Source organism: Malaclemys terrapin, chromosome 2 (assembly GCF_027887155.1).
Source record: "Malaclemys terrapin pileata isolate rMalTer1 chromosome 2, rMalTer1.hap1, whole genome shotgun sequence".
Lineage (NCBI taxonomy): Eukaryota > Metazoa > Chordata > Testudines > Emydidae > Malaclemys > Malaclemys terrapin.
Window position 1 is genome coordinate 161,961,445 of NC_071506.1, and position 14,170 is coordinate 161,975,614.

Genomic DNA, 14,170 nt, shown 5'->3' on the forward strand with positions numbered 1-14,170 from the left:
GATGTATTAACAGGTGTGTTGTGAGCAAGACACGAGAAGTCATTCTTCCGCTCTACTCTGCTCTGGTTAGGCCTCAGCTGGAGTATTGTGTCCAGTTCTGGGCACCGCATTTTAAAAAAGATGTGGAGAAATTGGAGAGGGTCCAGAGAAGAGCAACAAGAATGATTAAAGGTCTTGAGAACATGACCTATGAAGGAAGGCTGAAAGAACTGGGTTTGTTTAGTTTGGAAAAGAGAAGACTGAGAGGGGACATGATAGCAGTTTTCAGGTATCTAAAAGGGTGTCATAAGGAGGAGGGAGAAAACTTGTTCACCTTAGCCTCTAAGGATAGAACCAGAAGCAATGGGTTTAAACTGCAGCAAGGGAGGTCTAGGTTGGACATTAGGAAAAAGTTCCTGTCAGGGTGGTTAAACACTGGAATAAATTGCCTAGGGAGGTGGTGGAATCTCCATCTCTGGAGATATTTAAGAGTAGGTTAGATAAATGTCTATCAGGGATGGTCTAGACAGTATTTGGTCCTGCCATGCGGGTGGGGGACTGGACTCGATGACCTCTCGAGGTCCCTTCCAGTCCTAGAATCTATTAATTGTTTTCCTGATCTCAAAAAGCGTTCTCATCTGAACAGGTGATGTGATAAACTACAACATTACCATCTCCATTAGATCAGTGGAATCTTAAGTAACACTTTGGATGAGAAACCAAGATACCTGCCATACTCCTTCCCTAAGTGTTTCATCCTTACCTTAAGCATGCTACCTCTCCTTGCCGTTTATTTTACCCTGCCAGGACAACCCTACCTTTGCACCAGTTGCTGAGAGCAAAATGGCAAGCTACAAAAAATCCTGTATGTTAGCAAGGTATTTTTCCTTTAAAATAATTCTATGAGAATGAAGTGGGACAAAGAAAACAGAGCTGAACTTTAACTGAATATTTACTTAACTGTTTGCCAAAGTTATAATATATGGTTGCTTTAATGAGAAACCATTGTCACTACAGACACTGAACTACAACTAAGTGTTCAATGCTGTAACACACCTGTTCTAGTACATTTCAGCACCTTTGAGCCAGATCTTCCCTTCCTACTGTTCTGGGAAGGTGTAAGACTTTTAAAAGACATTTAAAAGACAATAGAAATATTGTTTCATAAAAGCACTGAAGTAGATGTTAGAAATAAAGATTAAAATGTGGGGTTAAGTGTGAATTAAACCCTTGCATTAGATTTCTTGTGAATATCTATCTATCCACACAGAACAACAACTGGTCTCCAAAGTTTATTAAAAATCAAAGAATAGAAAATTTTACATAAAAATATGTCAATTTTAGCTTCCACATTGTTGTCCCCACAAAAAAATCTAAACATGATTTTTAGCACATAACCACAGCGGTAGCCAGGCCAATTTATTTGGTACACCATGACTGACATGGACCATGATACCTGTTTCTTTTTTAATGAATTTTGCTTTAAAATGGACGCTAGTTAAAACACCAACTAAAGCCTCTGAAGTTTCCATAATGTAAGTTTACGCTCAATATTGCTAGTGTGGAAAGATTAGTACTAAAGGCCTACGTATCAGCCCTTAAATATTGGTTAATGAATATGTTCACAATTTTTAAAAAATAATTTGTGGAAAATCTGGATCATTAAGTAGTGCAGACAAATGTGCTACTCTACTTTGGAATGTTGCCCCCTCTCATCTCAAGGAGATCTGTTTGCAACTGACAGACGTAGTAACAATATGGGCTAGTACTGCTTCAAAGGCATACTGCACTTTATAAAGCTTCATCATGTTAGATGCCTCATTTTTATCTTAACATTCAGATATCAGTTTTAAAATATTCCACTTCTGTACATTAGATGTCATGGTAATAGAATTTTTTCAGCTTTTTCCACTAATTGGACTTCAGATAACCAACCTGTAGTGTTCAGCAGGGTTAAGAACCCTCACTTTAAAACTGGGAAGTCAGAGGGCATATGAAATGCAGCCAACCCCCAGGACAACTGTGGTGCTCTAAAAACTCAGGGTCAGGCAGGATGTATATTTCCTTGTTCAAAAAAGTTAACAAAGACAATGGTTGTCATGGCAATACACACTTGCATAGTATACCTGTATGCATCTGTAAATTAAGTGCCAGCCACAGATTGTGTCCAACACCGGGCTGTGCTCTCCTCCAATACTTTAAAAGATGCTTCTTGCAATGCTTAGAGCAGCTGAAGTACTTTATAGATTTGCTCTTAACAGAACGAATGCATACTGCTATACAGATTCCTTAATGGAATCAACATATTTCCTTTCTCCACATTCCTCAAGCTGGGTACCTTTGTTTAATAATGATGTTCAGCCCCAACCATTAACGGGTTACATTACTAAATCTGACAGAAGCATATAGTTCACAATTCTTAAATTTCATGTCAAAACTTAACCCTTTTTCAACCTTAAGACATTATATTTCTGGCACTTTAAATGCTGGATTTGTTGTCTATTACAAGGAATAAATTAAAACCCACTGGTCAGAGCAAGACAACTGATAGAGGCCAGACAATGAGCTAAAATGCATGGTCAAAACACTTTGGAGCTTAATACCTTCATAAAACCATATGCCAAATCAGCACTTTCATTGTGAATCAAGAAGCCTCAAATAGTACCAAAAATGATGTCATGTTCGCAACACTGCTCAGACAACCTGCCAAAACTATGAACCCAACTTAGATAATACAACCTGGAAAAGGATCTGTAAATTAAAAAAAAAAAAGCCTCCTCCCTTTAGATACAACTTATGTGACAAAATGAAATTAAATTAAGAATTCTGAATTATTGCACAAATTATACTTTTTCAATATTTACAGAGCAAAAAAATTTTGAAATCTGAAATAAAAACAGGAGGGGCAGCAAAACTATTTTATCATGAATAAAAATGTCAAGGACTGAAGTTCCTTTGCTCCTCAAACAAAAAAGCGAAACAAAATCCCCACAAAGGAAGAGATGTAGCTACAGAAAAAACGCTACAGTATTTATAACGTCCTTGCAGTTCTAAGGCCAGAGCTGCTTCGGCACTGTATGAGTCGTAATGGGAAGGCAAAAAAACAAACACAAAAACCTTCCACATTTAATAAGGCTTCACAAATAAGCACAACTACTTTAAGATGGACTTGACCACCACATGAAGAAACATGCAAAAAGTCAGCTGCAGATATTTGGCAACACCCACAAACTGATGTGCTGAATGCTGGTCTCCATTCTGCCGTCTAGTATCGTTCACTCAGCTTCAATTTGTAAAATGGGAGAAGATCATCCTGGCATTAGCCATTATCTGCTGAGACTAATAGGCAAACTGTCTCTGTGTTTTTTTCTTCGCCAGATGTTACGATTATATTGGTGGTGTCCTCTGTTGCCAATTGGCTGCCTCACACCTCCACTGCTGACTGGACTGTAGCCATTCCCTTGGTTAGGATTATGAGCTCCTTTCATAGAGAACTTCATTCCATTGTGCTGCTAAAAATACAGAAGTGTTCAGTTTAGTACTACAGTCAGTTGAAACAAAGTGCATTAATTCTCTAACCAGCTGTACTTTCTCAATGTGCTACTCACTGTCAGAACATGCATCAAAACAAGTAACAATATCTTTCCACACTTGACTAAAATGTACAAGAAACATCCCATTTGAGAAACTAGCTAAGTTAACTAACTTGCACTACCACCACCATGGAAGGGAGTATGCTCCTCAAATGTAAAGGTACTAGGTCAAAGGCAAGTGTCCTAAGCACCCTTTAGTTTTGCATTAAATATATTGACTAGAGATGTAATTAATTTGTTTCACATTTAGTTAATTTTCTGAAGGGACTTAGTAGGAATACAAGTAAATGCTAAATATCGGATCAGTTACTGTTGGAGAAATGTTTACTTTTTCTAGCAGTTACCACACTGGTATCTGAGATACCACACAAGTCCTTATGCTTGGGATAGGTGTTAACTATGTTCTCAGATACCATGGCATGGTAACTGCTGGCAAAAGTTTCAATGGCAGCCAGTGTAAATCTGCTACCATCGTGGGTGACATGGGTATATTCTATTCACCTATAGACAGTGGACAGGTATCCTCCCTAGTGGGTCCAAATTAAGTGAAATACTGCTTGAATAAGGTATTTTTGTAATAACATTCAAGGTATTTTATAATAACAAAAAAGGTATTACTTTTGATAAAGGTAACTTCAGCTCAAGTCAAGTCATGAGGCCTTGGAAAGAAGTATGGTATGAAGCATGACCCGTAGCTCCATTTTATGCAGACAAATAATTTTATAGAGTATTTAAATGTCTTCAAAAGGAGGACATTATCAATCTAAGTTATCAAAACTATTCATTACCTTTTATCACCACCTATTTTAGTTCAATACCTAAAACAGAGTTTCTTAATCTTCACAACAGGCTTTCATAATTGCAGAGAATTTTATACTGGTAGTTAATCACCTGCATACATGTGTGTACAAGATCTACAAGACTTAGTCCATTAATTTCTTAGAATAATAAAGAAGTTTCTTCAACTAATTGATTATACATTTCCACATGAGTCTGAAGTAACAGCAATTGTGTAAATCTTAGAAACTGTGTCTATTTGTACAACTGAGCCCGCATCAAGTTTATCTAGCCCATATTTTATTATTCAAACAACATATTAAAATGGATGAGAGGCCAACATAACTGCATCAAGTAGAGAAAGATGAAAAAAGTGAACTTGGAAATCTGAGGGAATTAACAAGCTGAGGTTTAAAATGAGCTGCAGGATGGCAAGAAAGCAAGTGTAGCAGGAAGTACAGAGCTCATTCCATCTCCTGTTGAGGCCAATAGTAAATGGGAAGACTCCTTCAATGAATGCACAATAGGGCTCAAACAATGCCAATAGAAAACACATTTTTACCTTATCTAAATTAACTCATTTGGAACTAGTGTAGGACTATGGCGCAGCATGTATATTCCTGCCTTTATCCAGAAGTAGTCATTCAGACCACCTGCCTAGGTGCTATGATAATACAAATAATAAATCTGTGTGTCATGAAAAATTCAGAATATAAAAATGCGAGTCAACCTAACCAGGCATCTAGAAAGCTTTGTTCCTGGTGTTTGATATTACCATATTAATTTCAGCCTAAGTTAGCCAAATAAAGCCTGACCTTGATAATACACCCATTATTATTTGCACAAGACATCCTGGCAATCCAGAGACTAGAAATGGTTATACTTTATTTAAAAATAATAATAATAATAATCAGGAAAGACAGGGAGAAGAGAGGGAACACCTGAAGCACCAACTCTGAAGACTGGAGTGTCCAAATATTTACCCAAATATATTAATCACCAAAAGATCAAGTGTTTGCCAAAAGTATTTCTTCATCAATCTAAGGATTTTGGCTCAAACACTGAATGTTACCAACATACCATGTGGGATTTTGTTTTTGTTTTTAAACCAGACAACTTCTGAGACGCTAGATTTTTAGTAGTTTGCTTTTGAAGCAAAAAGTCATGCCGTTCAGTGGTGTTCTCATTAGCAGCAAACTCAAGGAAATGTTTATTAGGAATTAAGCCAACACTCTTGGCTCCTACACAGTAAATTTTCTATTCTAAACAAGTTTGTAAATAAATTAATCAGTTATTACGCAAATAATTTTACCTATGTATCAATGAAATTTAGTAAATATATTGAAAAATACAAAGGAAAACAATGAATTGTCCTTTAACATTCAAAATACCCATCAAGACCAGCAAGCAGACACATCAGCAAACAGATACACAGGTTTCTTTTGTTACTAAAGGTGCCCTCTAGACAGGACCTCAAGAAGAGAGCAGATAGCTGATCCTAGCTCTGTAAGAAATACTTCTGGTAGTGAAGCACCAAGTCTTGAGGCTGAAGGAAACACCCAAGGAATATACCATAAACCTAGCAATTCTTTTAACTGGAGAGGGGAAAAATCCTACAAAGAGTTAAGAATCAGAAGACAACTTCTAGCTGCACTTCTTGGCCTCACCTGTACAAAGCTTGCTGAATTTAAATAACAAGCTATAGATGCAAACAGATTAAAAATAGCAGTGTTTGGAGAGATCCAAGGCAGGCACAATTGTCCTTCTCACAGCATTCCCAAGATGTATGTAAAATACTAGAACTCTTATCATGGATGGATGCAAAATTAATCTAGATTTTCTGTCATGAAGAGTATTTGTATTGGACTTTTAATCGCCAAAAGCTTGCTGTCTTCAGTGTGGCTGAAGAATTAGCTTCTTACCCCTAATGAGCAAGCCTCCTAGTCTCACGATAGGGGCTGAAGAGTGATGGAAAACTTAAGAGTCGTGCGATCAGGTACTGGCTACAGAGTGACCAGAAGTCAGGAAGTAAGCCCCTTCTTTGTAGCTTGATAAAGACCAATTATCAATTTTATCTGTAATTTTGACATCTTTAGATCCACTGCCCTGGACAGAAATAATAATTCATGTTCACTTATCCAGTCTAATTGAGTGGAAGCAGAGTTCCTCTTTTTTGAAATTAAAAGCCTGTTGGTAAATATGCATGAACTGGCCACTCTCTTCCCCAGACTAATATAGCCAAAACTAAAGAGAAAACTAGAACAATTTGAGACACTATGATAGTGTGGCATTTTAACTTCAGGCTCCATCCTCTCTTGCCCCAACCGGAAGACAATCAAATCCCATGTTAAACCAAACTTAGTATTTCATATCCTGTGTGCATACATGTCTGTCTGTCTAGCATAGCAGATTTATATGGGAGTAATCAAAATTACAAGCAAACTATTATTTGTTCTCCCATGATAAATCCACTGCTCTGTACAGAAGTTCATTCTCATGAGAAGTAGTAAACAGTAACCATAGCCCACTAATCGTTTAGGGAGGATAACAGTGAACAGTCATTACAAATAAAATAAACAACAGCTTTTATCACCAAGACAGTTGCTATCCAGTTTCCAGTGAAGAGAAACTGCAAATTGAGGGCATGAATGTATAAATGCATCAGGTCAACTTGACTAACATTATGACATATTACAGTGTTTCTCAAACTGGGGTCCACGGACTCCCAGGAGTACACTCGGTTCCCTAGCGTGCAGGAGGTGCTGGGAGGGAGGGGGATGAGTGGGACAGGGTGCACTCAGGGGAGGGGGGAAGAGAGGTGCGGTAGAGCAGGAGCAGGGGTGAGGCCTTGGAGGAAGGGGTGGAGTGGGGGCTTGGGGAATCCGTGAAAAATTTAAAATCAAAATGGGGGTCCTCGGGTTGCTAAAGTTTGAGAACCGTTGACATATTAGATGACATTTATGACACTGGATGCCCTTGAAACTAGGATATGTTTCTACATCTTTTTCCTTTCCCTTCTGTCCTCCAGGTCAGCAAAATGTAAAGACTACTATATTGGAGCATTTGGAAAGCACCTATCTAAAGAGGAAGAAACTCAGAATCAGAATTTAAAAAATGATTAATTTCTTCTGATTTAGGGAATCCCAAACCAGAAGATTCACCTTGCATTCAACAAGACCACCTATCAATTCAGAGACTTTTGTAGGTCAAAGTGAAACCCTGCATTCACATGAACAAGGTGGCTGAAAGACATTGTCCTGAGAAGGTATGGGAAAGTAAAGGAAACACTAAATACTGTACAGTACTGCATGCTTTTCCAAAATCTTTAAGGAAAGGTGTGGCCTCAACTCTCTGTATTTGATCTTTTCAAAGGTGATATTTGGTACAGTAGCCCACAAAACAGTCTTGACAAACATTTAACTCATGTCTACACCATTTGAAGAGAACGACTTTACATGTATTCAATCCTAACCCAGATTATAGGCCCCAATTCAAACCTACCTTCTCTGGTATCTTTGTAGGATGTAGGATATATATATATATATATATATATATATATATTTTTTTTTTTTTAAATAAAAACTCTTGTTTGGGAGAAGCCAAAGAAAGATCAGTGGCAATGTCCACTAAAACCTGCCTTAAGAATGGAAGAGATTGGTAAAAGTAATTCTTCTCATCCGCTTCGGACTCTACTGAACTGTTGCAGAATCATTTTATTTTATCTATTTGGTTAGTCCTGATGTTTACTGCCAGTGTCTATCCTAGGGAAAAAGCAGCAATATCACTGCTGGGCTGATGGTATGAGTGACTAGCACAATGAAGCACTGGCAGATGCCAGACAAAGCCAGAATAGACTATATGAAGAAATCAATCTGCTGTTGGTCTGCGATTATAAAAGCAGTTCGATTCATTACTTCAGAATCAAGCTGAAGATATCAGTTCCTCTCCCATTTTCCTTTCTTGGGCTCAACCAGAAGACATACTAGCAACGTCCTTTCAAGTTTGTCCTTTCAAGTCATTTTGTTTGGAAAGACTGAGGCAGGCCAAATGTGAATATGGCAAAAATTAAGAGAGTTAGAGTTTTCCAAATAGTCCTGCTTCCTTTTAGGGTACTTTGAGTCTAAGATTTAGTAGGGACCTGTGGCTTTAAGGAAACCATGGAATCCTAGCTCACATCCAAGCACAGTCACATGAAGTTTCTTCCATCTCCTCATATGATTAGATTAAAGCTAGTCAGTGAGCTGTTGATTCAGGAAAGAGCACATGGAAGGCATGTGCATCTTGCCCTGGTGAGAGAAGGGCAATGTGCAGGAGCTGGGAATATGGGTTTTAGTTGTCATTGTGATGACTACTGAAGGAGTTTTCCTCCCCTGATCTGAACATGCTTGCAGGATTTTTGCTATGATGCAGATTCCATCAGGGATCAGAAAGGCAATGCTGGTTCAGAGGCTACTCTGCTGCTGTCCCCACTGCACTTCCAAACTGTTTTCCAGCAAAGTGGAATAATTACTTGCTATGGAGGCATGACTGTGTTCCTGCAAGTGAGGTAGGCCTATGTCAGGAGATAAAGCTGCCTTGCTAAATCCTTGGCATGACCCCAGTCTACAAGTAGCAAAGCTGGAGCAGTTATGCCCTTGGCTACAAGAGGAAGTGCACCAAGGTTTTTCCAAGAGGTAGTAAATGAGACAAAAGCTTTGGTGCCAAGAAAATCTGCCCCAAGGGCAGCTGCCTTCCATTCCAAGGGCAAAGTTTCTTTTGAGTACAGGAACAGTAAACCTTTGCTGCTGCTGGAGCTTATCTACTGACAAGAGCTGAGAATCTACCCTGGGGCTCCTCTACAGATGGAGGCCAAACTATACTGAGTGGGAGAAAACTGCTGAATTGGGGGGGACCCCAAAAAAATAAAGGAGTAATTTTCCACAGGAATCATTCTTTGCAAAAAGACTCATAGAACATGAGCAAACATCTGTACAGACATTCCCAAGTTAGTCAGTCTATATAGCTTTGAGTATCTGCTATTAATAGTACTTGGTCACAGGTGAAAAAGTGTAAATGCAAATTACTGCAGGAAATCCTTCAGCTCTCAATAGAATCCAGATGACAACTGCCCTCAAACTTCTCCATAAAGAAAAAAAAAGGTACAAAAAGTAGTCTCAGGATTTTATTGTCTGAACGGTTTCCTTATAATTAAGGCCCAAGGAGAAGTTACAGATCGTTTTTGAGGGGATAGCCTCGTGAATACCTGAATTACTGGAAGACATTGAGATAACTATTTACAAAATTTACAGTTGTTCTTTGCGGTCTTACACAAAATCCTTCAAGTATTTGGTAACTGAAGGATGAACTCTTATACCCCAGCCACATTTATATCACTAACTTCTCCTTTGGAAACTAGATTAAGATTTATATCCTCTGTTGGCAAGGTTAAGATGTTAAACTACCTTTATCAAAAAGGACTGTTAGGAAAAAGGTTGGTTGGATTGCAGTTTATGTATTAACCAGAATGGGCTACGTAAAAATAGCTCATTTTATTTTTTATAAATAATTTACTTTATGATCTCAGATCTCACTTGCAGTATGGGTTATCAATTATATAGTCTAATTAAAAGCAAAATATTTATTACATTCTTGCTAAGATATGAAGAATTCACCATCAGGAAAGTTGTTTACACATGCTATGACCAACACCACATAAAGGGGAGGATAGTTTAAGGAAAAAATCCATGGAATCAAATTAAAATTTAAGTAAAACAAAAGCATACCTTCTGATACAAGTGGGAGCTTGGCAGAGGATTGGGGGATGCAGAGGGAACAGCAGGAGAGGGCATGTGGTGAACAGTTTTCAGAGATGGTGCCCCTTCAGTGTCAACCTGTCTGCAGGGAAGTGGAGGACCAACGATGGTAGGCGGAGGGACAGTAAACCTTGTCTAAGTAAAAGAGGGGTGAAAAATATGTCAGTCAAGTGGCTAGGATACACTATACAGGAACTCAATGCACAAATTCTATTTAAAAAACTATGACATACTATATGTAATTATCCAATATTACTACTAACTACATTTTGCATTTAAACAAACATTTCTTGGCATTCATTCACAGTTTCCCTTAAGGCTTCCAGTGTCGAAAGGGTTGTACGTTTCTACTTTTCAATTTGCAGAAGTGTGGACATTATAGTTTCTGGACACATTACTATTGAACTTTATACAAGTCAAATTAACAGAAACAAAACCTGAAAAGAGAGTTGTCCCTTTAGCTAAATACAAAACCAAAATACTCAGGCAGTCTTTCTCAAACGGACACTGAAATAAGCCTTGCATCACACTCAGAAAATGGAGGTTACTCACCTTACACAGTAACTGTCTTTCTTCGAGATACATGTGAATCTCAAGCCCTTGATTGGAGATTTTACACTAGCAGTGTCCGTTTGGCCTGTGCATGTACTCTATACAACCTCGTGCTGCACACTGAGGCCACAGGTGGTTGCATTGGCAAATCGCTTTCAGATTCTTTATCTGAATATTCAACAAAGAACAGTTCAAAGCAGAAGGGAAGGAGGGCAGGTAGTGGAGCACTCATAGGGACACACATCTTAAAGAACCACAGTTCCTGCACATAAGGAGTAAGCTCCTCTTCTTCGAGTAGCTTCCCTATGAGTGGCTCCACCTCAAGTAGCTCCCAAGCAGTACCCCAGTAACCCAACAGGGAGAAGAGAGCTTCGGAATCAAATCCAAGATTGAGTAAGCAGAACCAAGTGCTGCATAAGATCTGATAGCATGAACCAAGGTACAGTGCTTTAGAAAAAGTATGCACTGTGGGTCATGTAGCAACTTTGCATCTCTTAGATACTGGAATGTTTTTGAGCAAAAATGTGGAAGTGTGCTATTATTCTTTGGGGAGGTAAAACACCAGCTGCATTGTAGTGAGAAAATAATTCACCCAGAGATCCCCCCTCAAAAAAATCTCTGAATAAATAGTGGGCCCATTGGATCTTTCTGTGATGGTGACAAGCAATCAGGCTTATTTCTGAAATTGTTGAGTCCTATCCAGATAAAAAGCCAATGCCTGTCTCACATCTAATTTATGAAAGGAGGTCTCATGCTGACATTTATGTGGTTTAGGGAAAAATACCAGTAGATGAATAGACTGGATAAGATGGAAATCTAAAAACACCTTAGCTAAGAATTTTGGGTGCAGCCATAAGGAGACCTTGTCCTTGAAAAATACCATAAACGGGGAGTCTGCCATCAAGACCCCAACCCTGTGACCAGACAGAATAGCTACTAGAAAGGCCATCATCACAGATAAGTGAAGCCAGGAGCAGGTTGCCATAGGCTCAATTGGAAGTCCCATTTAAGTACAAGATTGAAATCCCAAGTTGGAATAAGAATAAGATCCTCAACCTGGGGGAAAAGGTTGCCAAAACCCTTAATAAATCTAGATGACACAAGATAAGCAGATCTAGAAAACCCCTCTAAAAGAGAACGAATTGCTGATATTGCTGCCAGATGAACCTTAGAGCTTACTGATAACTCTGAATTTCATCAAGTTCAGCAGATAACTCAAGGTATCTGAGAGTGGAGACTGTTCAGGCACAAGGTGATGACACTGACGACATTAGTGGTGAAACCTTTTCCATTTCTGAAGGTAAGCAATTAGAGCTGACTCCCTTCTACTGTTTAGTAATACGTTTTGTAAGCCTGCCAAGCAGGCAGAATCTAATCCCATGAACTATCAAGGAGCCATGAGTGGAGGCAGAAGACCCCTATGTTGGGGTGAGGCACACAACCTGCATCCTGGGAGGATTGGAAGCTTGAATGCTGAATGGACACTCAGGTGAAACAGGTAAAGATACCAAGCTTGCCCCAGCCGGGTTGATACTATAAGGATAACCCTGGCCTTGGTCTGTCTGATCTTGTTCATCACTCTTACAGTTAGTGGTGTTGGAAGGAATACATAGAACAGGCCTTTCATCCAAGGAAAGAAGAAAGCATCTCCCAAAGAGTGATGACCTATGCTTTCTGTTGAACAGAATAAGGGATACTTCTTGTTGCTGAATATGGCAAATAGGTCCACCTCTGGAAGTCCTCACCTTTGGAACATCCCACGAAAAATTTGACAGTCCAAATCCCATTTGTTGTCCTGGGAGAGGCACCTGCTGAGCATATCAGATGAGACATTCTGGACGCCAGGAAGGTAAACAGCTGAGATCTGAATCTGATGGGCTATACACCAGTTCCACAACTTCATAGCTTCACCACACAGGAAGGGGTATTCTCCCTGTTTGAGGATACAAAACATGCATGTCACATTGTCCATCATGATCTTGATTGATTTGACCTTGCTAAGCGATAGGAACTGAAGGCATGTGTTCCTGACTTCCCTGAGTTGCAACAGGTTGACATGGAAACAGACTTCCTGAGGAGACAGTCTGCCCTGAGTTGTGAGGGAACTGAGGTGTGCTCCCCACCCTAACAGTGATACGTCCATTCCTACAGATACTTTTGGAGCTAGGTGGATGAAATCGACACCTGCATGTAGAGTTGATTTTTACACCAATCTAAGGAGCTCTTCATCAGAAAGGGAACTGTGACCGGTTTGTCCAAACTGTCTCTGGTTGAGAAATAGATCCTTCTGAACCAGTGGAGGTATAGTGTTGCATGCTTGATCATGAAGATGTAAGCTGCCATATGAACCAGGAGCTGCAATCACTTCCTTACTGAAGTATGAGGGGTTCCCTTTAATTGTCCCCCACCAGGTTCGCTGAAGTTATGAATCTGTCTGTGGAAAGGAATGAAGGTCCTGGCTGCCAGTGAATCAATTTATGCCCCTATTAATGGTATTCTCTGTACAGGAGCTAACGTGGACTTTTTTTTAACGTTTATCTGGAGACCCAATTCCTGGAAGAGAGAAAGGGTAATATTGGTGGAATTAAGTACTGCTTTGTAAGATCGGCCTTTGAGATACAGGAAGACTAAAATTGCTTCTCACAGAAGGTAAGCAAATACTACAGCTAGAACCTTTGAGAACACCCTTGGGGCCGAAGGCTAGTACTCAGTATAGAAAATGATCCTGGCCCATGGTGAAACGTATGCATTTCCAGTGAGCAGGACGTATTGCTATGTGGAAATAGAAATCCTGCAGGTCAAGGATTGAAAGCCAATCTCCTGCCTCTAGAGAAGGGATTATAGCTACCAGAATCACCATCCTGAACATTTGAGATTTTACAAATTTGTTCAGTTGTCTTAGATCTAAGATCCATCTCCATCCCTCTTTGGCACGAGAAAATACTTTGAGTAAAACACTTTCCCACTGTGAGGGGATGGGACCAGTTCTATCACTCCTAAACAAAGCAGAGAGTATGTTGATTTAGTATAGTCTTGTGAGAGGGGTCTCTGAAGAGCAACAGGGAAAGGGGAGGCAGGGAAGAAAAGTGGATGGTGTAGCCCAATGCTACACCCTCCATGACCCACTTGTAACATGCTGCCAGGCCTGCTGGAAATGGGAAAGGTGGTTGAAAGGCTGCAGCTTGCAAACTAGAGTTGAGGAAGGAGTTGAGGCCTCGACCAACCCATCAAAATTTTTATTTCAGTGACTAGGTACTCGCTGAAGGAAGATGAGAAGCTCTTTTCCTCTGGAATTTTTGTCTATTTCTAGCATTTTCAGTAGTTCTGTGAAATCCAGAGAACTGAGTCAGATATGATTTCTGGGCAGCTTGAAACCTGCTAAATCTCCTCTTGTTCATGGAAGTATACACCCGGAGACCTCAACGTTGCCCTATAGTCCTTTGGCATGTGCAGGGACTTAACTGTAGCCCACAAGAA

General features: G+C 39.6%; 1 protein-coding gene across 7 annotated transcripts in view; it reads right to left on the minus strand.

The window, feature by feature from the left end:
* Window positions 1-595: 595 nt before the first annotated feature.
* TENT4A (terminal nucleotidyltransferase 4A) overlaps window positions 596-14,170 on the minus strand; it is a 112,048-nt gene continuing 98,473 nt past the window's right edge. For 2 of the 7 annotated variants that reach the window (XM_054019193.1, XM_054019190.1), the window contains 2 exons: window positions 10,112-10,276; window positions 596-3,491 (listed from right to left, as the gene is read on the minus strand). In XM_054019193.1, the coding sequence (XP_053875168.1) occupies window positions 3,306-3,491; window positions 10,112-10,276 (351 nt within the window). In that variant the 3' untranslated portion in view covers window positions 596-3,305. Of the gene's footprint in view, window positions 3,492-10,111; window positions 10,277-12,438; window positions 12,627-14,170 lie in introns of those variants that run through there. The other 5 variants (XM_054019195.1, XM_054019192.1, XM_054019191.1 and 2 more) reach the window with 4 other exon arrangements.